General features: G+C 38.8%; 1 protein-coding gene across 3 annotated transcripts in view; it reads left to right on the forward strand.

Moving 5' to 3' along the window:
- The window catches only part of LOC104598288 (hyperosmolality-gated Ca2+ permeable channel 2.3-like), a 93462-nt gene that overhangs the window by 66337 nt on the left and 1583 nt on the right, over positions 1-25542 (forward strand). The window contains exons 6-11 of one of the 3 annotated variants that reach the window (XR_016084056.1): positions 6380-6574; positions 16811-17109; positions 20582-20858; positions 21495-21770; positions 22130-22384; positions 23129-23247. Coding sequence is in view for 1 of the 3 variants with exons in the window: in XM_010260280.3 (XP_010258582.1) it covers positions 6380-6574; positions 16811-17109; positions 20582-20858; positions 21495-21770; positions 23129-23362 (1281 nt within the window). In the remaining 2 variants the exon portion in view is untranslated. Of the gene's footprint in view, positions 1-6379; positions 6575-16810; positions 17110-20581; positions 20859-21494; positions 21771-22129; positions 22385-23128; positions 23363-25542 lie in introns of those variants that run through there. The other 2 variants (XR_016084057.1, XM_010260280.3) reach the window with 2 other exon arrangements.

A 25542-nucleotide genomic window follows, 5' to 3' on the forward strand; every position in this document is an offset into this window, starting at 1 on the left:
ATGGGCTAATCTTGCATCTGCCCACAGTCCCTGGGTTTTTATAAGATGGCTTGACGTAGGGACCACTTAGTGTAAGTGTTGGGCCTACAGAGTCCATGTGATGGGCTCAAGGGGTTCACTGGGCTTTCTAGTGAATTCGGCTAGGCCTTGTAACAAAGGTTGGGCTGAACCCATGTGGCTGATGTGTAGATCAATGATTGGGTCCCACGCCATACAAAGAAGCCCAACTAGGCAGCAGTTTGGAAGCCTATTGAGCACTTAGTACATATTGGGCCTAAAGCCCATTTCGAACTGGGCTGATTTGATCAGTCACTTAAAGGGGCGGATCTGAGATTAGGTTAAGCCAAAAATGACTGGGTCTTGGCCCTATCCACTCATGGAGACCAAATTCAAATTAGGATTTTAATCTGGTAATCTCCTGATAAGATCAAGAGTGGGCTAATCTAATCTGCAGATAGGATTAAGAAGACTCCTTATCCAAATACAGATTTGGATTAGGATAACTCCTAATGAGATTAGGAGGTTTCTTAATCACTAAGAAAAGGAGGAGAAAACCCTAATTCGAATTACAAGAATTCGATCCCTAAGGGATTTTCGCAGAACACAGTGCATTCTTGATATAGGATCTCAGAAACCCTAGAGAAGAAAAAGCAGTTCGCCAATTCGAGTTATCTGTGAAGGAAGATCAAGAAAAGTTCTTGATTTTGTGTGGTGCTCTCTGCTTCCATCGAGTTCTTCAGAAGAACCTGGTTCGTGGGACAAACACTGCTGGTTCTGCTCCATCATCGCCGTGTCATCTTCAGTGGGAGCAGTCCTTGAGATTTTCTTTGGGCGTGAACACCAACGTTGGGAGATACTGCTTCTCCGGATCAGGTATATCCCTTCCCTTCCCCTTTTGGTTCAGAATTGGTTCGGTTTTGATTCAAGATATATCCTGGATAATTTAGGGAATGTGATTCCCAGTTGGAAGAATGGAAAGAAATTTTTGAAATTCGCCCACCCATTCCGCAACCCTTTTGGCGTCCATATGATGGATCTTACCATTCTTTCAATCATCACCTGTCACAACAATGTCATCAACATATACTATCAACATTGTTACTCTACCATCAACTCTTCTAATAAATAAGGTGTAGTCAGTTTGACATTGAAAAAAGCCAATCTTTAAGATGGCATTCCTGAACCTGTCAAACTATGCTCTTGGAGACTGTTTTAGCCCATAGGTGGTAAGTCCATATACACTTCCTCTTATAAGTCCCTATTAAGGAAGGCATTCTTTACATCCATTTGATATAAAGTCCATGAGTAATGAGCAGCAAGAGATATGATCACACGAATAGAGTTCATTTTAGCAACTGGAGCAAAGATATCCAGATAATCAATGCCATAAGTTTGAGTGTATCCTTTGGCTACAAGCCGAGCTTTATATCTTTCAATGGAGCCATCTGCCTTGTGCTTAACAGTATAGACCCACTTACACCCAACAGGAATCTTATCTTTAGGGCAATGAACAACCTCCCAAGTCTGGTTCTTTATTAGGGCCTCCATTTCTTGGTTCATAGCTTCCTTCCAATTGGGGCACTGCATTGCCTCTGTGACACTACAAGGGATGGAAATAGAAGAGATAGCAGAAATATAGGCACAATAGGAAGAGGAGAGAGCATCATAAGACACATAGTTAGTGATAGGATACTTGCTACATGTCCTCTTCCCTTTTCAAATGTCAATAGGAAGATCAAGGTCAGAATCAATAATAGGATTGTTAGGAGGTTCAAGATTACCTGAGTCTGGGGAATCAGATTGTGATGGGCATTTTGCTTCAGGAGCCACCCTCTTACTGCGCCTGATGAAAAACTGCTGCCAGGACCGAGGTTGATACACAGGAGGAGGAGGAGGAGGAGGAGGAGGAGGAGGAGGAGGAGAAGGAATAGAGGTAGGAAGAGAGGGAGGAATAGAGGTAGGAACAGGAAGGTAGAAGGGAGTTCGGTTCTTCACTTGCATTTTTCCCCTAAGGAGAAGGACGACATGACTGGAAAAAGGAAGAGGATTCCAAAAAGGTAACATCCTTAGAGACATATCTCTTTCCAGAGAGAGCATCAAAGCATCTATAGCCTTTCTGGACTAGAGAGTAACCAAGGAATACACATTTAACGGATTTAGGATCAAACTTGCGCCGGGAAGGACACATATCATGAACAAACAAACACAACCAAAGACCTTAAGGGGTAGATTAAAAGGAGGTTCATCAGGGAAGAGTAGTTGATGAGGAGAATGAAGGTTAAGGACCCTTGATGGGAGTCTGTTAATGAGATATACAACTGTCTCAATAGCATCACCCCAAAAACGAGTTGGAACATGAATTTGGAACAATAAGCCTCGAGCAACTTCAACCACATGCCTGTTTTTTCTTTCATCCACCCCATTTTGTTGTGCAGTATGACTGCATGAACTTTGGTGAATAGTGCCCCTGTCTTCAAGAAGTCTATGCAAGTGATGTTCAAAGTATTCCTTGGCATTGTTAGATCTTATTATCTTAACTCTTTTCTCAAATTGTGTCTCGACCATATTCATGAAGTTTTGAACAATCATAGGAACTTCATCTCTACTTTTCATCAAGTAAAGCCATGTATACCGGCTGTAGTCATCAACGAAGAGAATGAAATATCTGTACCCCCCTATACAGGGGACAACATATGGGCCCCAAACATCAGTATGGATCAAATGGAAAGCACCATTACTTCTTTTACTGCTTGCAAAATATGTGTTTCTACATTGTTTGGATAAATGACAAACTTCACATTCAAAATTTGATTTGGACACAGAAGTTTGGAAACAAAAATTTCACAGAATTGACAGACATATGACCTAGGCGACAATGCCATAATTTCAAAAGACTCATTTTCTCATTGGAACAAGACTCAATCTGGCTTGACAATCCATGCTCTGAAGGTCCACCTAGGAGGTAGACTCCATCCATTTCATGCCCACTTCCAATTGTCTTCCCCATGCTCCGGTCTTGAAAAACACAATGGGTGGGAAAAAAGGTCACTGAGCAATTGTGGGATTTTGTTAGAGAACTAACAGACAATAAATTTTTTTGTAGCCCGGGCACATGTAGAACAGAGTCTACATGCCCGGGCACTAATAGCCGGGGAAAGGTTATTAGTGATTCTGACTTCACCCTGACCCGAGATTGGGGTCTGAGATCCATCCGCAACAGTAATCTTGCCCTTCCCCGGGGTTAACTTATATGAGGTAAAATGTGAAGATATACTAGTTATATGGGCACTGACCCCAGAGTCTACAATCCATGGGATAAAGGAGGTGAAACAAGCTAGTGCAATACCTGTCTTGGCATATGAACTAGATAGATTACTAAGTCCAGAACCAGATGATGAGGATGTACCACCCTTCTCTAGCTGCAACAATATATTCCTGAGTTTGTCCATTACATTAGCGGAGTCAAGCACATCCAAGGGCTGAACATCATTACCAACTGTAGCCAAGTGAGCATTGCCCTTCTTCTCGGTTTTGTACTTCTCCGGTTTTAGATGATGATTGAGCTTCCAGAACCTTTCTTTAGTGTGTCTTGGCTTCTTGTAGTACTCACAAATAACATCCTCGACCTTATCTGCAATGGGATGCTTGCGAGTATTTTGCTTGGGTCAAGATGAGAGATGACATAAAGGCAGAATGATCACTCACAGAGGATTGCATCATGGCGGTTCTTCGGCTTTCTTCCCCTTGTACAAGAGAGTAAGCAGTAGCAAGAGAAACAACACCTGCACCAAGAATGTGTTGTCTGGTGAAATCAAACTCTAGGTTCAAGCCGGCCAAAAAATCAAAGACTTTAGTCTCCTCTATGTACTTTCGATACTGCTCACCCTCTTCAGGGTCCTTCCAAACTAGAGCTTTCAAGTGATCCATTTCTTCCCAGATAGACTGTAGAGAAGAGAAATACATAGCAACAGACCTCTCCCCCTGACGCAAATTACAAGCTTCCCTCCGAAGCTGATACACTCTAGCAATATTGTCAACTTGGGAATAAGTAGCAACTACCCTGTCCCAAATATCCTTGGTAGATGGAAGAAACATGTAATTTCGAGCAATATGAGTTTGCATTGAGCAAATCAGCCATGACATAACAAGGGAGTTGTCCTGTTCCCACCTTGCAAATTTCGGGTCTTCAGGACTCGGCTTCACTTCCCTTCCTGTGATGAATCCCAGTTTACCCCTCCCAGTAATGGTAAATTTAGCAGACTGAGACCATTCTAAAAAATTAGTTCCATCCAGCTTAACAGTGGTTATTATACCACTGGAAATATTTGTAGTTCCTGGGAACCATCTGAAAATCCTTAGATGGTTCCATATTCTAACAAGACACCTTTTCACCAACCAAAAAGGCCCCCCAATAATCGAGGTTCCAGACCCAAAAACACGTTACCCCACGGTTAAGAACCGAAGGAAGACCCAAAAAACTAGGTTGGCGGCAAAATAGAGGGAGAAAAAAATCTCCCAAAAATCACACAATGCTTAGAAAATTATGGGACTACTTCCCGTCAATCCCAAATTGAAAAACGACCTGAATTGTCTAGGTTTCACAGAAGAAAAAAATCATTAAACCTGTTGTACATGGCTCGGCATCAGATCTGGAATTTCTGTGATTTTTCCTTGAAAAATCCACCAAAAATCATAGAAATTTCATATATCGACAAGAGTCATACCAAAATTTTTCTAAAATCAGGGCGAATCAAACTGTGTTGGTTTCATAGACTGCCGCCGAAACCTGTATGGACTGCGAAAAAAATCTCCCAAAAATCACATAGTGCTTAGAAAATTACGGGACTACTTCCTGTCAATCCCAAATTGAAAAACGACCTGAATGGTCTAGGTTTTACAAATGAAAAAAATCATTAAACCTGCTGTACATGGGTCGACATCAGATCTGGAATTTCTGCGATTTTTTCCTTGAAAAATCCACCAAAAATCATAGAAATTTCATATATCGACAAGAGTCATACCAAAATTTTTCTGAAGTCAGGGCGAATCAAACTGTGTTGGTTTCATAGACTGCCGCCGACACCTGTATGGACTTCTGACGTAATCCGGCAATGGTCTGACATCAGCAGTTCGCCTCTGGGTAGGAGATCAGCAGAAAACCAACTCCCAGATGCTTCTACCTGCTCTGATACCAAGTTGCAGAAATTAGGGTTTCAAGAGAGTGAAAGAAAGGAGAGAAGTAAAGAAGAAGAAGAGAAGAAGAAAGGGAAGTGTCGAGAGGTGTGTGATGTTCACTGTTCACACCCTCAAAAGTTCACTTTATAATTGAAAATTAATAATTACAAGAAGGCCCCTATCTGGGTGCCCAAATATAGAGAGAGTACAAAAAAGGAGAAAATGACCAAAAACACCCGTCTAACCATTCTCAACAGCCTATACACCTCAACAACTATGCTACAATCACAATGCATTAAACCAGACCAGCCCATAATTCCAGGATAGTCTATGGGCTTCTTGAATATGGGGTATTTTGGTTCAAACTGCTTTTTCTATGCATATGTTTTCCTTCTTACTCATATTAATAAATTACTATTTGTTATTGTTATTGATTAATAGAAAAATTAAAGAAAAATTGTCCATGGGTAGATTGACTTTGATGCCACACTTGATTATATCATCTTGTTCAATTAATTACTCATATGGTTGATGTAGATTGAAGATGGGGTAAGATCATTTTTCTATGTACTTAATTCTTCAATATATATTTTCAGTTTGTTGTCAAATTTCTAAAAACTAAAATGATCTTATGATTTACAACCAACTTCAGTCAACCTTCTACACAATTTATGATATGTTCCTAATTTCAGAACATTTTTTCCTGACATGCGCAAACATTTATTGGTTTTTCAATTCGTTCAGCATATAACTTCTTGAAAATTTTACATATACATTTATTCTCAAAAGGCTATAAGCATGATGCATGCACCACGGCACTGATCAGTGGAGCATGGTTAGCTCACACAAAAAAATGTGACTATTATATTATTCATCATAAACAAAGCATTGTTGTCACAGTAAGAGGATGGTTTGACTTCAATCAATTTCCCTTGGATGATAGGCCAAGAATAAAACTTCCATCTGAGAGTAGGACATCTTTCAAAGGTCCCTTCTTTTTTTTTTTTTTTGATAAGTGAAAGTAAAGTTTTATTAAAGAGCAATAAATATAGGCAGCGCAAGCATCCCTTCTTGTTTAGCTAACACATATTCCATTGCATTACCCCTTGTTTGTCTTGTGAATCATCTCTTAAAAGAATTTGACACATTTTATATCTAATGCACTAAATTTTTGATAATTATGTTCTATTTGTATCATCTACAGAAAGATGCAAAATTGTTATATAACAGGCTTATCCACATGAAATCAAAAAATTCTACTCAACAAAAGTTTATGCGTGATGGATTCTTGGGATTGTTTGGACGTAAAGTCGATCCTGTTGATCACTATGAAAAGAAGTTAGAAGATCTGGAGGAAAATGTGAGAATAGAGCAATTGGGTCTTTCAGTGTCAGGAGAGGTACATACTTTTTTGTTCTCTATCTTGAGTGGAAATATTTTTACATATATGATACATGTCTATGACAGTGCTTTAAAAGGTTTATGAGGCTTACACCTGAAGGTGCACCTCAAGGCTTATGCCTAAAACTATGAGAAACATTCATCACACCTTTAGATGCCTTATGCTAAGGCCACACATTTCATACATTTATTGAAGTAGGTTTTGAGGATCACATGTAGGTTTTCTTTTCAAAATGATCTCATCAAGATTTAAAATGCATCCATACTTAATAGTTGCATTGATGCCATAATTTGTAATTTTGATATTTTTGGACATTTTGCCATGTAGAGATGGAGATTTCTCAGAGAAAGTTCACTAATTTTGTTAAGATATTTGGAAAATCAAAAAAATCAGTAAAGTTTTCTAGAAATATGGAATTAGTTAATAAACCTTTTAAGGAATCATTAGAAGAAATATTATTTTACATTTAAGGCTCAAAAAACCATAGAAATGGACCATATAAATCAAATAGGAGAAAATTAAGAGATTTCAATAGGTATCTCTCTCTCTCTCTCTCTCTCTCTTAGCCTTTTAAACATCTTCTCTTCATTAAATATGTCAAGGAGGAAGAAGGGCTAGGACTTCCCTAGGATAGGGGTTATCAAGGAGGAAGAAAGGCTAGGACTTCCCTAGGATGTAATTACTTGCCTTAGGTGGTGTTCAGTAGCGCTGAATATAGCTCCGAACGCCGGATTTTTTGCTTTTTGGTGCTTCGGGGTAGGGCTGTTCATAAGAAGACCCAACCCGACCAAACCGACCAACCCGGACCGGCCCAACCTGAGTCGGCCGGGTTTTCTTCAGCACCAGTCGGTTTCGGGTTGTAAAAAATCATAAACCTTCTTCTTCATCTTCTCTCCTCTTGAACTCTGATTTCTGCTACTTTCTTTTGATTTTTTGCATCTTTCTAAACAGTCCTTTCTTCTCAAAAGGTTGTTTTTCTTCTCTCCTTCTACCTCAACTTCATTTGTGTCTACATCAGGTAACTCTGCCACAACTTTCCATGTATCGTCCCATTCCCCTGGTTCTCCTTGGATAATTGATTCTGGAGCATCTAAATATATGACTAGTAAGTCCTCTTATTTTTAGACCTACCACCTCCTCTCTGGAAGAGACAAGGTGAGACTAGCCGATGGATCATATTCTACCATAGCTGGTCAATGAACCATTTCTCTTCCCTTTGGCCTCACCTTGTCTAATGTTTTACATGTTCCAAAATTCCCTATTAATTTGTTCTTTGTTAGTAGTATCATTAATTCTTTAAACTGCTCAGTGACCTTTTTCCCCTCTTACTGTGTGATCCAGGACCTAGCCTCGGGGAAGACGATTGGTAGAGGACGTATGGTGGATGGGCTCTACATGCTGGAGAATAGGCTGGTCTTATAGTCATAGAGTCTAAGAGTTAGTTTAGTAAGAGTCAGATCTATTTATGTTATAGTCGTCTTGGTCATTTATCTTTTGAGTCCTTAAAAATGGTGTTTCTAGAGTTTAAGTCAGTGTCAGTGTCAGAATTTACATGTCAAACTTGTCAATTGAGTAAGCATTGTAGAACTCATTTTTCTTCAAAGACTAATAAATCTGAATTTCCTTTCCATATTGTTCATCCTGATGTTTGGGGCCCTGTTGCTTTACCATCTAAGAGTGGCTACAAGTATTTTATTACCTTTATTGATGATTACTCTAGATATACATGGGTGTATCCCATGCGAACCAGGGATGAAGTACCAAATATCCAAGATTTTCACCGAATGATCTTCACCCAATTTCAAATTGAAATCCAAGTTTTTCAATCCGATAATGCCAAATAATAGTTTCATAATGATCTCACGGAGTTCTTTGCTTCGCGTGGATCACTTCACCGTAGCTCATGTGCCCGAATACCACAACAAAATGGTGTTGCTGAAAGAAAGAACCGACATGTTCTTGAAGTGGCCCAGGGGTTACTAATTCATATGAATGTCCCGAAACATTTTTGGCTTGAAGTTGTCCTTTGTGCTACCTATCTCATTAATCATATGCCCTCTCGCTGGTTAGAGTGCAAAGCTCTACATCAACTTCTTTTTCCTAAGGTTCCTCTCCTTTCTATTCCTCCTCATGTGTTTGGTTGTTGTTGTTGTGTTCAAAACCTGTCACCCACCCGTGGAAAATTGGATTCTCGTGCTATTCCTTGCATCTTCTTGGGGTACTCTATCACTCAGAAGGGATACTGGTGCTTTGATCTCGTCTCCCAAAGGTATTATGTTTATATGGATGTTTCTTTCTTTGAGAGTGAGCCTTTCTTCCCTGTTTCTCCTTAGGGGGAGTGTAGGAATGAGGAGAAACTGGTTCAGCACCCTCCTCTTCTTGATCCTCCTCCCTTTTGTGTTTTCTTTCGTCGTCACAAAGGCCAACCATTTTCAAGCATTGTGGAGCACCTAGAAGCTATACCACCAATGCCATCAAACTCTCTATGTGCGGATCCTACTCAATTAGGTACCTTGGTTCCCATTGATGTTCTTGACCCTATTGCTATTGATACTTCTATTGCTGATGACCTTGACCTTCCTATTGCTCACCGGAAGGGTGCTAGGTCTTACACCACTAAACATCCCATTTCCCACATTGTTTCCTATGAGAACATTTCACCTTCCTTTCGGGCCTTCCTTTCTTCCATTGATAGTGTTCCTATTCCTAAGAATGTGGTAGAAGTTCTTTTGGTGCCTGAATGGATAGATGCTATGAAGGAAGAGATTAATGCTTTACATAAAAATAGTACATGGGAATTAGTAGATCTTCCTGAGGGGAAGAAACCAGTTGGATGCTGTAATGATTTATGGAGAGTGGGAGAGAGAGAGAGAGAGAGAGAGAGAGAGAAAGAGAGGTACAATTGAGAGAAGAAAGATGCTACTGGCTGCCGCCAGTCTTCTATTTATATTAACTTAATAAAGGAATAGAAATTACAAGTATGCCCCTGGCGGCACACCCTAGAACCAAAAATAATAAGAAAAAAAGACAAGTAACTAACTGACAGTATCCTAAGAAGTCAGCCTACTAACAACAGCTATAAAGTAACAATTAAATAAGCCTTACAACACTCCCCCTCAAGTTGGGCTGAATATGTCTATCATGCCCAGTTTGTCACATAACTCATTGTGCCGCGAGCATGGAAGCCCCTTTGTGAGAACATCAGCAAGTTGTTCCTTGGAGTTGACATAAGGAATGCAAATTTCCCTTTTTTCCAATTTTTCCCTTATGAAGTATTTGTCCACCTCAATGTGCTTGGTCCTCATGTAGGACAGGGTTGCTGGCGATGTTTATTGCAGCCTTGTTGTCACAGTAAAGGGACATAGGACTATGAACAACAACTCCAAGCTCCCCTAGAAGATTCTTTAGCCAAAGGACTTCAGCCACCCCATGTGCCATAGCTCTATATTCAGCTTTAGCGCTTGACCTTGCTACCATACTTTGTTTCTTGCTTTTCCAGGTCACCAGATTTCCTCCCACAAATGTGCAATACCCACTAGTGGACTTTCTGTCATCCACAGCTCCTGCCCAATCAACATCTGTAAAGACTTCCACCTTTAGGTGATTGTGTTTACTGAATAGTAGGCCTGTTCCGGGATATTTCTTCAAGTATCTAAGAACTCTCTCTGTTGCCTCCATGTGTGGCTTCTTAGGAGAGTGCATGAACTGGCTTAGGACCCCAACGGAATAGGCAATGTCTGGACGGGTCATGGACAAATAAATCAGCTTTCCCACTAACCTTTGGAACTGTTTCACATCTTTCAGAGGTTCACCAACACAGTCACCTAACTTGTGGTCCGCATCCATAGGAGTATCTTCCGGCCTTGCACCTAATTTGCTTGTATCCTGTAATAGATCAAGGGTGTATTTCCTTTGAGAGACAAAGATACCCTTTTCTGAGCGAGCAACTTCAATCCCAAGGAAATACTTCAGGGGGCCTAGATCTTTCACTTCAAATTTAGATGCAAGGAATTGCTTCAAGTTCTGTATCTCTGAGCTCCAACTTCCTGTAATGATGATATCATCCACATATACTATCAATACAGCAACCTGTTCCTGACATCTCTTCACAAAGAGTGTATGATCAGACTGACATTGTTTGAAGCTCATCTGTTGAACTGCCATGTGAAACTTACTGAACCAGGCTCTGGGAGACTGTTTTAAGCCATAAAGAGACTTTCGCAGCTTGCACACCTTATTTTCACTCCCCTTGGCACAAAATCCAGGGGGTTGAACCATGTATACTTCCTCCTCTAAGTCACCATTCAGAAAAAGCATTCTTTATGTCCAATTGATGCAATTCCCAATCAAGATTAGCAACTAAGGACAGAAGAACCCTAATTGAGTTCATCTTAGCCACTGGGGAAAAAGTTTCATCATAGTCAACCCTGTATACTTGTGTGTACCCTTTGGCTACTAATCTTGCTTTGTACCTTTCAACTGTTCCATCTGCCTTGTGCTTAACCGTGAACACCCATTTACACCCCACAGGGTCTTTCCCCTTTGGAAGATCCACCAATTCCCAAGTCTGATTTTTGTGAAGAGCATTAATCTCCTCCTTCATGGCATCTGTCCATTCAGGGCATTTTAAGGCTTCTGCAACATTTCTGGGAACAGGAATGCAATCAACTGCAGATAGGAAGGCACGGTATGAGGGGGAAATGTGATCATAGGAGACAAAATGGGCAATGGGGTGTTTGGTAGTGCATGACCTGACTCCCTTTCGTTGGGCAATAGGAATGTCAAGGTCATCCACAGTAGGAGCAGGGTTATGGGGTGGACTTACCTCCTGGGAGTCTAATGGTGTCGGTTGCTCAGTGTTTGGCTGCTCCATATCTCTATCACACCGTTGATCTCTACGACGTGTACGTTGGAAGACATAGAAGGGAGTAAGGTCTGGAATAGAAGGAAGAGATACCTGAACCTGTTTCTCCTCTTCCACACTACTACTCTCCCCCTGAGGAGAAGGGAAAAATGGCTCAAACTCAAAGAAGGACACATCCATAGACACAAAAAACTTACGGCTAACTGGATCAAAGCACCGATACCCTTTTTGAGAGGAGGGATACCCCAGAAAGACACAAGGAATGGACCGAGGGTCTAACTTACCTCGGGATGGAGACAAATCATGGACAAAGGCACAACAACCAAAGACTCTCATGGGGATGGAAAATAAAGGAGACTGAGGGTACAATAATTGATGAGGGGCCATGTAGTTCAGCACTTTGGAGGGCATGCGATTGATGACATAAGCAGCTGCAAGTATAGCATCCACCCAAAACCTTTTTGGAACATTCATATGTAACATCATCCCACGAGCTACCTCAAGGAAGTGTTTGTTTTTCCTTTCTGCAACACCATTTTGTTGTGGTGTTCTGGCGCATGAGCTCCTATGAATAGATCCGTGGGAGGCAAAGAACTCATTGAGCTCCCCATGGAAGTATTCCTTTGCATTATCGGATTGGAAGATCTGTATTTCAACATGGAACTGCATAAACACCATCCTCTGGAAGTCTTTCACTATCTTTCGAACTTTGCCTCTACTACGCATAGGAATTACCCATGTATAGCGAGAGTAATCATCGATCAATGTGATAAAGTACTTATATCCGCCCTCAGAGATTACATTGGTAGGCCCCCATACATCAAAATACACAACATGAAAAGGAACATTTGATCTTTTATTACTTGAGTGAAAAGTTGTTCTACATTGTTTGCTCAACTGACACGTTTGACACATGAACTTTGACACTGAACATGACTTAAATAAAACTGGAAACAAAGACTTTATATTTTGAAAGAAGCATGACCTAAACGACTATGCCACAAAAAAATTTGACTCTTATTTGACTGACTATGTGACTCTGAGGATGACACTGAGAGACCAGCTTCGTTGTCGAGAATGTAAAGGCCATCCACTAGGCTTCCTCTACTAATCGTCCTCCCAGAAGTTAGGTCCTGAAAAACACATGAGTCAGCAAAAAAGGTCACACTACAATTCAAGGAGTTGTAATGCTACTAATTGAAAACAAATTTATAGGAAGTTGAGGGACATGCAATACACAATTCAGGTTAAGGCCATGGGGAAGAGATATTGATCCTTGGCCTGCAATGGAGGAAAAAGAACCATCTGCAAGTCTCACACTATCCCTTCCTGACAAAAGGCTATAAGACTGAAACAAGTTTGGCTTACCGGTCATGTGGTTGGAGGCCCCTGAGTCAATGATCCAAGGGGAATCCATGGATGTGACATGGAATGTAGAAGCCGTATTACCTGAAGTAGATGCAAATGAAGTAGAGGGAGTACCAGTGACTGAGTTGTCCATTTGTCGCAAAGCCCTACCATAAGATTCCAAGTGCTCTCTGAAGGAATTTGTTATATCTTCCTTGGGGACAGACTTATTAGGGTGATCCCGGGTACTACCGGCAACCTGAGTATCTTGGGTTGCCACATGTGTTGTGTTCATTTTCTTCTGACCTTGGCCTTTACCCTGCTCTTGATTCTTTGCTGCCCACTTGGGTTTCCCGTGGATGTCCCAACAAGTGTCACGTGTATGTTGTGAACGCCGACAGTGGGTACAAAACAACTTATCTTTAGCATTAGTCTTCTTAGTGTCACTTTTCTTTCCCGTGGAGTTATTACAGCCAAAGCAACTTGTTGCTCCCCCTCAACTATAACCATTACATTTCGCCTACTTTCTTCCGATTGAACAAGGGAGCATACCTCGTGAACCATAGGCAACTCTTTGCTTCCTAGGATCTGTACCCTCAACGGTTCATATGCAAGGTTCAGTCCCAACAAGAAAGCAAATACACGTTGCTGAGAGACCAGCTTCCTGTAGGCCTTAGCATCATCATTATGTTTCCACTTTATAGTCTAATAATGATCCACTTCTTTCCATATGGAGGTAAGGGCTGAATAATATGAAGACAAACTACGGTTTCCCTGTTTACATGTTGAAGATTCAGCTTGTAACTGGTAAACCTTGCCATAATGCCTTTGCTCATAATAGGTAGTTCTGGCCTGTTCCCAAATCTCACTAGCGGCATCTGCCCACATAAAGTTCTTCTTCACATCAGGTTCCATGACTGCAAGCAGCCAAGACATCACCATACTGTTTTCTTGGTCCCACCTATCATGTTCAACTGTCTCACCCTTGGGTTCTTTCACCCTTCCATTAATGTAACCAGCTTTACCCCTTGCCGTTACATAGAGTTTTACGCTCTTAGCCCACTCCAGGTAGTTCAGACTGTTTAAAAGGGTAATTGGCATGGGAAAAACCATGTTTTCACCTCCCATACCCGCTGTGCTACGGGTTGGTGTAGCCCCCGATGAAGTTGATTCATAATTTGCCATTGGATACTACTGAAAAACAATCCAAACACCACCCAACTACACAGCAGCCACAATCAGAATACCAACCCTCAAGGAATTTACTTCTAGGATGTGAGCAAGAGACCAAAAAACACTGCTGAAAACAACTCTGAGAAGGTTCAGTCAACACAACCAGTCATTAAACCAGCCCGGTAATCAGTTCAACACCACCAAGACAGACATTACTATCAGTCTGACTGTAGTTCATACAGTCTAACCATCCAACATCCAAACAAATACCTATATAACCAAGGAATGATCCCTACACACCATCGGCCAAAGAAGACTAAAACAAAAAACACACCTGTTCAGCACTTGTATGAAGGTGCTAACCTGAACTTGACTTCATAGCATCGAACAGAGGAGGAAGGGAGTCTGTACCAGCATCGCCCTTCTCCGACTAGGGTTTTCTTGGTATTACGACCAAGGAAAAAACCATAGAAATTGCCGCCAGAAAACTGCTAGGGTTTCCACAGAGACTGCCGCCAGAAAACTGCTAAGGTTTCCACAGAAACTGCCGCCAGAAAACTGCTAGGGTTTCCGCCAGTAACCTACTAGGGTTTCCCTATCTTCCACGTCCAAAACTTTTAAAGAAGGAAACCTTGCTCAAAACAGGAGGGATCATAGGTCTTTTACAGCCCAGAAAACCTGCTCTGATACCATGTAATGATTTATGGAGAATGGGAGAGAGAGAGAGAGAGAGAGAGAAAGAGAAGAGAAAGAGAGGTACGATTGAGAGAAGAAAGATGCTACTGGCTGCTGCCAGTCTTCTATTTATATTAACTTAATAAAGGAAGAGAAATTACAAGTATGCCCCTGGCGGCACACCCTAGAACCAAAAATAATAAGAAAAAAAGACAAGTAACTAACTGACAGTATCCTAAGAAGTCAGCCTACTAACAACAGCTATAAAGTAACAATTAAATAAGCCTTACAACAGATGTAAATGGGTTTTCACAGTAAAACATAGGGTTGACGGCACGGTGGAGCGGTATAAAGCTCGTTTAGTGGCAAAGGGGTTTACACAAGTGTATGGAGTGGATTATGCAGAAACTTTTGCACCTGCTTCTAAGATGAATTCCATTAGAGCCCTTTTCTCCTTGGTTGCTAATTTTGATTGGGACCTTCATCAACTAGACATCAAGAATGCCTTTCTAAATGGTGACCTTGAAGAGGAAGTGTACATGGTACAACCCCTTGGTTTTTGCGTTCAAGGTAATGAAACAATCATCGAGAGCCTGGTTCAACAGGTTTCATGTAGTTGTTCAGCAAAGAGGACACAAGTAGTGTCTATCTGATCACACATTGTTTGTGAAAAGAGGGGAAGGGAAAATTGCAAAACTGATAGTATATATTGATGATATAGTTATCACTGGTAATTGGAAGGATGAAATTCAAAAGTTGAAGAGATTTCTTGCTACCCAGTTTGAAGTGAAAGATCTAGGTCCTCTAAGGTACTTCCTTGGGATCGAAGTTGCCCGCTCACACAAGGGTATCTTCATTTCCCAAAGAAAGTATGTCCTAGATCTACTCTAGGATACAGGAAAATTGGGAGTGGAGCCTATTGATTCTCCTACTGATCCTAATCACAAATTAGGTGACTGTCAAGGTGAACCCATAAAAAATGTGAAACAGTTTCATAGACTTGTAGGAAGATTGTTATATCTTTCTATGACCCGACCAGACATTGCTTGTATAATGGGTGTTCTTAGCCAGTTCATGCATGCCCCTAAGACTACCCACCTTGAAGCAACTGAAAGAGTTCTTAGATATCTTAAGAAGTTCCCAGGTGCATGCTTATTGTTTCAAAAGCACGGGCATTTGAAAGTTGAAGTGTATACCGATGCAGTTTGGGCAGAATCCTTTAATTATAGGAAGTTGACCAGCGGCTACAATACCTTTGTGGGAGGGAACCTAGTTACCTGGAGAAGCAAAAAGCAGAATGTGGTAGCTAGGTTTAATGCTGAAGCTGAATATAGGGCAATGTCTCATGGAGTGGCTGAAATTATTTGGCTAAAAGATTTGTTGAGTGAGTTGGGTTTTTCAGTTGATGGACCTATGACTCTATTCTGTGAAATAACAAAGCAGCCATAAACATTGCTGCTAATCTAGTGCTGCATGATAGAACTAAGCACATCGAAGTCGACAAACATTTTGTCAGAGAAAAGGTCGTCACAGGGGAAGTGTGTACCCCTTATCTGAAGACCAACTTGCAGATATCTTCACAAAAGGGTTACATCACTCACGAAGTCAAATATTTTTTTTAATCTTTTTGAAACTATGAAGTATAATATTGTCTTCAGAAATCCAGAAAAATACAAAGAGACACCCCTGTACATTGAGACACTGTACGTAGGGGATATACTCATGTAGTCAAGTCTTGCGGAAGACAAATGTGTCACTTAATGAATATCTATAAGAAAGTGCAACCAAATTAGTAATTATCTTTAAAGATTTATGTCTTTCACTTACATGTTTGACATTTATGCTTGCTTGAACCAAACAAGTCTTTTCGTTCAATCATCAAATATTGCAGGACTGTGCATTGTAATAGTCGGAAAAAAGTAGTTCTTCCATAGAACTAGAGATATCTACAATCTGCTGCTACCTTGAAAATACTTTCTGACTCTACCATTCAGAGCCTCAGTTCTCGAGTGATTACTTATGACATGATTCCACCATTAGATGATGGAAATATCCATCCCCTGCTCCTTAAACCAAAGATTGGTTCTTTAATGGCTTTTGGTGATAGGGTTATTCTAAGATGTCACCATTATATCTAATGGATCCATTTTTGTGGTTTTTGTCCAAACTAACAGGAAGTTCCAGCTGCTTTTGTGTCCTTCAAGTCCCGGTATGGTGCTGCAATTGCTTTCCACATCCAACAATCAACAAATCCCACAAAGTGGGTCACAGAGCCAGCTCCTGAGCCTAATGATGTTTACTGGCATTTCTTTTCTACATCATTTATAAAAAGATGGATATCAAAGCTGGTCGTTATTGTTGCATGTATTCTCCTTACAATTCTGTTCCTTATTCCAGTTGTGTTTGTACAAGGTCTTACTCATCTGGATCAGTTGGAGACCTTTATGCCTTTCCTGAAAGGAATATTGACCATGTAAGTGGTTCTATAAACATTCAACTTGCTATTAAAAAGGGGTAATTTCAGTTCCATATGCAAGCTAAAATATGCACTCCGTTTATGAAATTTGACCTTAACATTTTCCTTCAGTTATTGCACCTTAATATTTTTCCTTCCAAATAGTTGATGTATACTTAACTCCATGGAAGTGTATTGTATTACCCATTGTTCATAGTATCACTTTTTCTTTGTAGAAAAATATAATATCACTGAAAAATAGCAAACTTGCCCAAAATTTCCCATCTTCCCAAGGGGGAGGGAGGGAAATAAAATCTATTTCTTTATAAATAACCTTAAATTTTATTAACTATGGAGCATAAAATGTATTATTTACAAAACCTTTTTGAGAGATGACTTCTACCATTTGTCCCCTTCTTTAACAATTGGCCTGTCCCTCCCCTTGCTTTGCTAGATTGTCTGCCATGCTATTGGCAGCCCTCTATACCAATCTAATTCTCACTTCAATTTCTCAAGTCAGCCACCTGGATTCTTTTTATTTCATTTCTATATTGCCACAAGGCAATATAGAAATGGACTGCCCTTTATTTCCACAATGCAGCCTCTCTACACTGCAGCCATCCTGTCATCAATCTTGAATCACCTTCAGTAACTAACTTCTTCATGTTCATATTTCCTTGCCTGTTGCACACCCTCCTTACAGCCATAAACCTATTGGAGTCAAAAAATTTCCAAAGATGTCTTGATATCTTCCCAACATTTCAAAAATTTTCAAATTAATGCAGTTTTCAATTTATTATATGCAACGATTCCAAGTTTTGACAAAAAATATTGGGGAAGTTTCAGTAGGTTTTCCAAAATTAATTGCAAATAGTTGTCAGAAAGAGAAAACGAAACATGTTTTGCACAAAATTGGGAAAAATATATTTGGTGTAATGGTAAAGTCTTGGTCTGATAAGTGTGAGAATGTGGGTTCAAGTCTGAAAGTGGCCTTTTTGTGCAAAAAATGCCAAAGTTAGGTCTGTGTCCAGTCCACCCCTCCCAAGGCCCTAGGTAGCTGGGACCAACATTGGGTAATGGACTTTTTTATTTGGCTTTGTTGATTTTAGACCAATCAACAACTTTAATTGAGTTTTTTTTTTCAAATGTAAATAATTTTTTAAAAAAATAATTGAATAGTTAATTTAAGAATAATTATATTTTATAATAACTGTGCAGTAATATAATAATTATAGTAATAATTAACATCCTTATCTAATATTCTGGCCATAGAATTCAAGTCATAGATGATTTTAGATAACCCAAAAGGAAGTCAGGATATGAGAGTTATATTTGATTTACAAGGGTAACCACCATTCATTTGTTGTACATGTTGGATTATATTCTTTAGGTTTTGAGTGTGTAATTATGCCTCTTTAACAATTCCTAATGTTCATTAATAAATTCCATGCTTTCTTATATTTTCTAATCTCTCCCTAATTTCCCAAGATTTTCCAGACTTCTAAACAAAACCTATGAATTTCCACAAAATTATTCTCATTTGCACCTGTCAAAATGCCTAACCAAACCAAAACTTCATAGCTATACATTGGAGATCCTCAATGGTCAGTGGAATATTTTAAAAAACTTGAATATGATACAAAGCATACATAGAGGGTCCAGTGTTTCTATATAGGAAACTGTCTAAAAAGCATTACCTTATGGTGGCATTTGAGAACTGGTTTGTCTTCTTGGTGCCTTTCTCCTACTTGGTCAATTAAGGGCTTATAATTGTTTTGAAGTGCTACATAATCATGCACGGTGGTAATTGGAGGCAATGTGATTAGACTGAAAAGTCTAGTTGGCAAGCAAAGCTTCAGATTCAGAGTTGAACACAATGAGAGACAAGTGAGAAAAGAGGAAACACTTCTTCCTTGATGAAGAGGTTGTTTCTGGCTTGGCCTTGTGAGCATTGACTTAGCAGTGGTCTGTTTTTGAGTGGTGTCGGTCAGTTATGGGTGCTGTGTCATGGGCAATTTTGTGTTGAAAAGTTTCTTCTTCTTTTTTTTTTTTTTTCTTTTTTTGCTTCCTTCAGGTTGGTGTTTTCACAGTTATTTGCCTGCTTGGGGTGTACATGTCTTTTCTTGCATTTTCCCTGTGTAATTTCTCTTTTCATGTAGTATGTTCTCTTACTAGTAACTCTGTCATTTACCAAAGAAGAAAGATCATAGTGATTATGGCTTATGTTTTAGATGCATAAAGTTTATTACTGTATTGGGTTGATTCAGCTTCTAGCTTTCCATGAATGACCTACCTTTGCTTGCATTTGTCATATTATTGGTATCTTTACTGCTTTTAATTCTAAGTTAGTAGTAATATGTATTAAGGATCCTACATCTTTGTCTAGAAGAGTTCAAGTTGTATTATAGAATGTCTACAGGTTCTTCATCACTTTGTTCATTGGGTAAAATGTTATTCATATTTGGAAACTCTGGTCATAAAGGCAGCAGGTGAGACTAGGTGACAGGGTAATATCTTGTTTCCTAAGTGTTTAGACGGGTGCCTTGGTAGTTTTAGACAAATAAGACCTGTATTTGTTGGATATTATCCATGATGACATGTGCTTTTTTTTTTCAAATTATTAGTATTCTATATTGAAAAATACTAAAATGAAGGCAATAATAATGAACATTGCACATCAAGACATATTACTTCATCAATATCACTTTCAATCATAAATTTCAATATTCCATTCAACAAACAGTGAATCATATTTAAGTAATGAATTTTCATATAGAAAGAATTCAAACAAATAAGAAAAGCACAATCAATAGCATAGTGAACCAGAGGAAATAATCAAAGTAACAGAACATTCAACCCAAGGAAGTATTGCAGCAAAAATCAAATAAAGTAATGAACAGCACTCCAATATATATATGCTGTATGATCTTTGTATTGTAGAACACAAATAAAATGCAACAAAGTATACACAACATATGATAAGATGTCTGCTATGCCCTTTTCCTTATCTGAGAGGGCACCTAACTTGTGTGCAAATATACAAAGTTGACTAATTTCCTGCAAAACTGTCTTCCATGCCCTTTTCCTTGTGTCCCCTCCCTGCAAAAATGTCTTGTCCTAGGCATTGACTGGTCACTTTCCTTGATTAACTATGGAAGAATCCAGAGGATTAACCATTCTCTCTGCTTCTCTTTTCATTGTAGATGGTGAACATGTTTTGTGATACTAGATTTTAGTGTTCTTTCCCCAATCTCTTGTGAATATACAAAGCCATAGTTCCTTCTTAATTCTATCTTACTGAACAAAATAAAAGCTTGTGATGCTTTTTTAACTGCAGTAGCATTTTATGTTTTGCAAGAAGATGTTATAAATGGTTGAGCATGAGCCATTTTGATGTCCAAACTGTAATTGTTTTCCAGATAGCAATCGGCTATTATTTTTTGACGAAAGTTTAAGAAAGATACTGATAAAGTAATTCATTAATGTGCAGAGCATTTGTCAGTCAAGTAATTACTGGATATCTTCCAAGCCTCATTCTTCAGTTGTTTCTAAAAATTGTGTCTCCCATCATGAAGATCTTTTCCTCCATGCAAGGATATATCTCCCATAGTCAGATTGAAATAAGTGCTTGTAAGAAAGTACTCTGGTTCACCATATGGAACATTTTCTTTGCAAATGTACTATCCGGATCAGCTCTATATCAAATTAATATTTTCCTTGAGCCCAAGAATATTCCAGGGAAGTTAGCTATAGCTGTTCCATCTCAGGTAAAAACATATTTCCATCGTTCTTCCAGACTTTTTTTTTTTTAATTAAGGTGGATTTCAACTTATTGAGGTCAAGTTCAGCACTTAAATATGCCCTTATTTTCCTAGTATGGAAGATTACTTTATGACATTGTAGCCATGCTTCAAATTATCAGCAATATTTCCAAGAGGGAGTGTGCTGAGTCTGGGGCTACAAAACTGTAGATGGTTTTAGCACCTGTCACTGAAGGGACCAAATTGTAAAAACATAGTGAATATATAGCTTGTATATCATTATTGCATATAATTCAATTCAATAAAGCATAACCAATTACTGATAAAAAAAATGAGGTAGGCCATATGTATAGTATGGCATAATGGAGACAATATTTGTGTCCACTGAGACCATAATTCTGTTTATATTTTTGTGCTTGTTGATTTTGTGATGCAATGAAAATCATAGAACAACTAAAAGTGCTCAGTGAGATTCATATCCCTGAAACCTGAAACAAACTGAACTCAAATGTAAACTACATGCAAAGCTGGGTAACAATAATGATTTGTAATATGTGGATATTTCTGACTTTCTCTTCCTGAAACCAGCTATCCTTTTGTGAGGATTTAAGATAAAGGTATTTTTTATTATTTTGGGTGTAGGCATCATTCTTCATTGCCTATGTTGTCACATCTGGGTGGACCAGTCTATCATCAGAACTCTTTCGTGTGATCCCTCTCATCTGGGATTTTATAAGAAGACATTGTTCAGGAAGTTATGCAGATGAGTTTGAAGTTCCCTCTATTCCTTACCACAGAGAAATTCCTAGAATTCTCTTCTTTGGGCTCCTTGGCATTACATATTTCCTTCTGGCTCCATTAATTCTGCCTTTCCTGTTAGTTTATTATTGTCTCGGGTATATTATCTACCGTAATCAGGTCAGTTGAACAGCTTGATTACTTGATTTATGTATTTTTTTAATGTTCTCCTATTTTATCATTTTGATATAAGCACTACAATGATGTCAGCATTCACTTTTTTTAATAAATGGTGTGAAAATTGTATTACTAAAAAACAGGGGCGAGATGTCAGCATTCACTTCTTTGGGGGTAGGAACAATTTTCTAGCTATTAGCGCAAAGAATCCATGAAAAAAGTTCATGCCTTTTGTGCTCATTTGTTGATTTTCTAGATCGTTGGCCATATTCTGTCAGTTGTAGACTATTAAGACTTGACCTAAGAACTGGTTAATGATGTTTTCATTCAATAATCGAGTTGGTTTGATGAATTTGGTACAGGATTATTATGGTTGCTGATATTTTGGTTTTCTTACCAATTATGGACGTTATTATAAAAGAAAGAAAGAAAGAAAGGGATAGCACATACAAGACTCAACAGCCCAAAAGAAGAGAGGTGGAGCTGAGAAATCCCGAAGAGACGGCTAACACCAAAATGAAAAAGGGCCTGCAATACAACAGGGCTACCCTAGAAGAGCCATTACCAAATACAATTTGCACCTCCCAGCCCCTCTATCCATAATGCCAGATGAATTGGTGCACCTTACAATCCATTTGAACAAGATGTTGATTTTGGAAACCATGTTTTTTCTGCCTTCCTGATGAAATATATCAAAGAAAAAGTTTGTCTTTTGTCATCAGGCAATCAGTTAATGACAACCACCCAAACTAGCTTATATAAGACTTACACCTTTGAGCATAAGTTGGACACTACTCCATTTGGGCCTTAGTAAACAAGGATGATATCTCCCCTAGCTTATTTATTTGGGATGGTTGCTTATAGCATATTTCTTACAAATGCTTAATAAGTTGGTTGGATTCATCCAACCTATGAATTGTCATGACTGATGATTGAGTGTACCAATTTCGTCAGTATCTGGTGGTAGCAGAGTTTACTCCATATCTCATGTTTCAAATGCCTTGTGAGAAAAGAAACTCCACGCAAATATTTATTGCTAAGGACACAAAAATGCAGCAAAACTACAAAAGAAAGAAAGAAATAGGAAAGAAGAAAAATAAATCAACTGATGAAGGCCATTTTTTGTTAACCATTGATATAGAACCTTTTATTTATGTAAACTATCTTCTACTTTTTCCCAGAAAATTGTCATTCCCATTTATTTCTTTTTTTTTTTCATTTTTCCTTCTTTCCCCTTGGATGTTTCCTTCTAGTGTTCAGATTTCTTGGTAAAGACTGCTAGACGGTCATTCTGAACCATTAAACATTATGGAACTAGTTTAATACCATCTTCACTAATAAATGCCAACTTTTCTGTGCAGCTATTAAATGTATATGCCCCCAAGTTTGAAACTGGTGGAAAGTTTTGGCCTATAGTGCACAACTCAACAATATTTTCTTTGATACTGATGCAAGCTATTGCAATTGGAATATTTGGTTTGAAGAAACTTCCTTTAGCATCAAGCTTAACCATTCCTCTTCTAGTTCTAACATTACTGTTCAATGAGTATTGTCGGAAACGTTTCCTACCCGTTTTCATTGCTTATTCTGCAGAGGTATGTTTACCTGCTACAACTGATAGTTCAGTGGCTTATCCTATGTTTTATGCACTGATTGAAATTTACAAAATCCTGAGTTATCCTTCTAAAGTTCTAAATTTCTCAACGGTTTAGAAAGAGTATATGGTATTTTGTTAGAGCAAACTCTGGACCTATGCCCTTAGCAATCATATATGGATGAGATCTTCCTAATTTTTTTCATAGTTAAGTTTTTTCTGGACTGTTTCCTTTTCAAGCCCTGGAAATTAAGTTTGATGCAAGGGGCATTGGGGGGACATCCAAACCTCATATTCTGGATGGCAGTAAAGGAGGTTTCACTTTTTGTGGTCACACATCTTCCTCCAGAATGTGTTCCAATGAATATTTTGTACGTGCATCCTTATCCTGGTTTCATTTTTGAGATAGAATATAGGTTGTCTGCAATTATTTTATCCTCAATATACTGTGGATTGTGTATATTATCCTCTATAAGGTTAAGATGCTGAGCTGATTTTTTTAATGAAAGTTATCTAGTAAACACATGTTTAGTATAAAACTGACTATTTCATTTGGGCTGTGTTTGGTTTGAAGGAAATAGTAGGGAAAGGAAGGGAAAGGCAGGGAAACCTTTACAAACCTTGTATTAGGTTTCCCTGACTTTCCCTTCCTTTCCCTACCTTTTTTTCCTTTAAACCAAACATAGCCTTGAGTATGACTTCTAATTCAGTTAAAAGTACTATATAACCAAGGATTGGCCACTCACCCAGACTGAACACTGGACACAGTGGGGGCAAGAGTGGTTGAACATTTTCTCGTATACTTTATCCAAACATATGGATGACTTGATGGTTATTTTTGGGTACAAATATTCATATTTAAGCTGTTATCTAAAGTATGTTGGCTAAATTTCTATGAGGTAAGTTTGGTTCTACTCCCAACCAGCCGTTTTTATATTACTTTCATTTTTATAGAAACTCCTGCTTGATATGTGGTCAAAAGTTCAAAGAAAACCTGGTGAGATTGAGGAAGGCATTTCCCAAGAAGAGAAATGGGGCCTCAAATGTGAAACCGTTAAGATCCCCAAGTAGAGGCTTATTGTGCAGCTGGCTTTGGAGATCTTGTAATGTTAGTAGTGTCTGAGAAAGGATCATTGGAGAAAAATAGGGTGCAGATGACTCCGTTCCTGTAATGAAAAAAATGAGTGTTTGGATTTGTATGTAGAAGGGATTTCTTAATGTAGAATTGTGGCTGAGGGTTTATGAGCAGTTCCCAAACATGATAAAGCACAACTGTAGGAGAATGTATTGTACGAAAGCATCTCACTTCATCAGTCCTTTCCTATTTTTACATCAGACTGCAGTACAGAAATGTCTGGTTATTAGCAGTTAGCAGAGAGTGATGTGAAATAATTTGAAAGGCACTTGTGGAGTGACTGCAGAAGGGCTAATGTTTCTAATCGTGTGGATAGTAGAAGAACCTGGATGGCATATGAGTTGGGTATTTCCTTGTAAGATCTCTTTGGAGCTGTCACTTCCAATTGAGAGATTTTCTCCTTTTGTGAATAGAATTCTTACACTAGATCTTAATGATGGACCACCTAATACTAAATTATGGATTCTCATGCCAGATTATGTCCTGATGTCTTTATGTGGTTCTATGGGTTATTCCTCCTCCACTATTGGATCTTAATATTGGAGGGAAAAGAAGGATAATAACTCCTTAGTCTTTTTAGTGTCTTCCATTTAAGTGTTTTATTGACAAAATAATCTTCTGTTAATCAACTTAGAAGTTACAAGTTGAAGGGCATGGAAAGACAAGAACTCTCTAGTCTTTGTAGTGTATTCCATGTAAGTGTTTTATTGACAATGTCAAGTTCTGTTCATCAACCTAGAAGTTTAAGTCATTTTTTAAACAATTTCATTAGCATAATAGATGAAGAAAAAGCTATTATACTAATTGAACTTAATATCACGGGCTTTGTCCTTTCTTGATGTATTGACAAAAAAAAAATTGCTCTACTCACACACATTTTTGGATGTGCACTGAGCTCCTTCCAGCCTCAATTTTCCCCTTCTTGGCTTTGCCTCTAATTCATTTCTATGTCATTATGTGTGTTGTCATCCACTTGAGCTAGGTCACTGACTGCTTATTAGTAATTTCTCAAATTTAGGTGCTGAAGCTGATATATTATATTTCAC

The sequence above is a fragment of the Nelumbo nucifera genome, chromosome 3, assembly GCF_055504915.1.
Source record: "Nelumbo nucifera cultivar China Antique chromosome 3, China Antique-T2T, whole genome shotgun sequence".
NCBI classification, from domain to species: domain Eukaryota; kingdom Viridiplantae; phylum Streptophyta; class Magnoliopsida; order Proteales; family Nelumbonaceae; genus Nelumbo; species Nelumbo nucifera.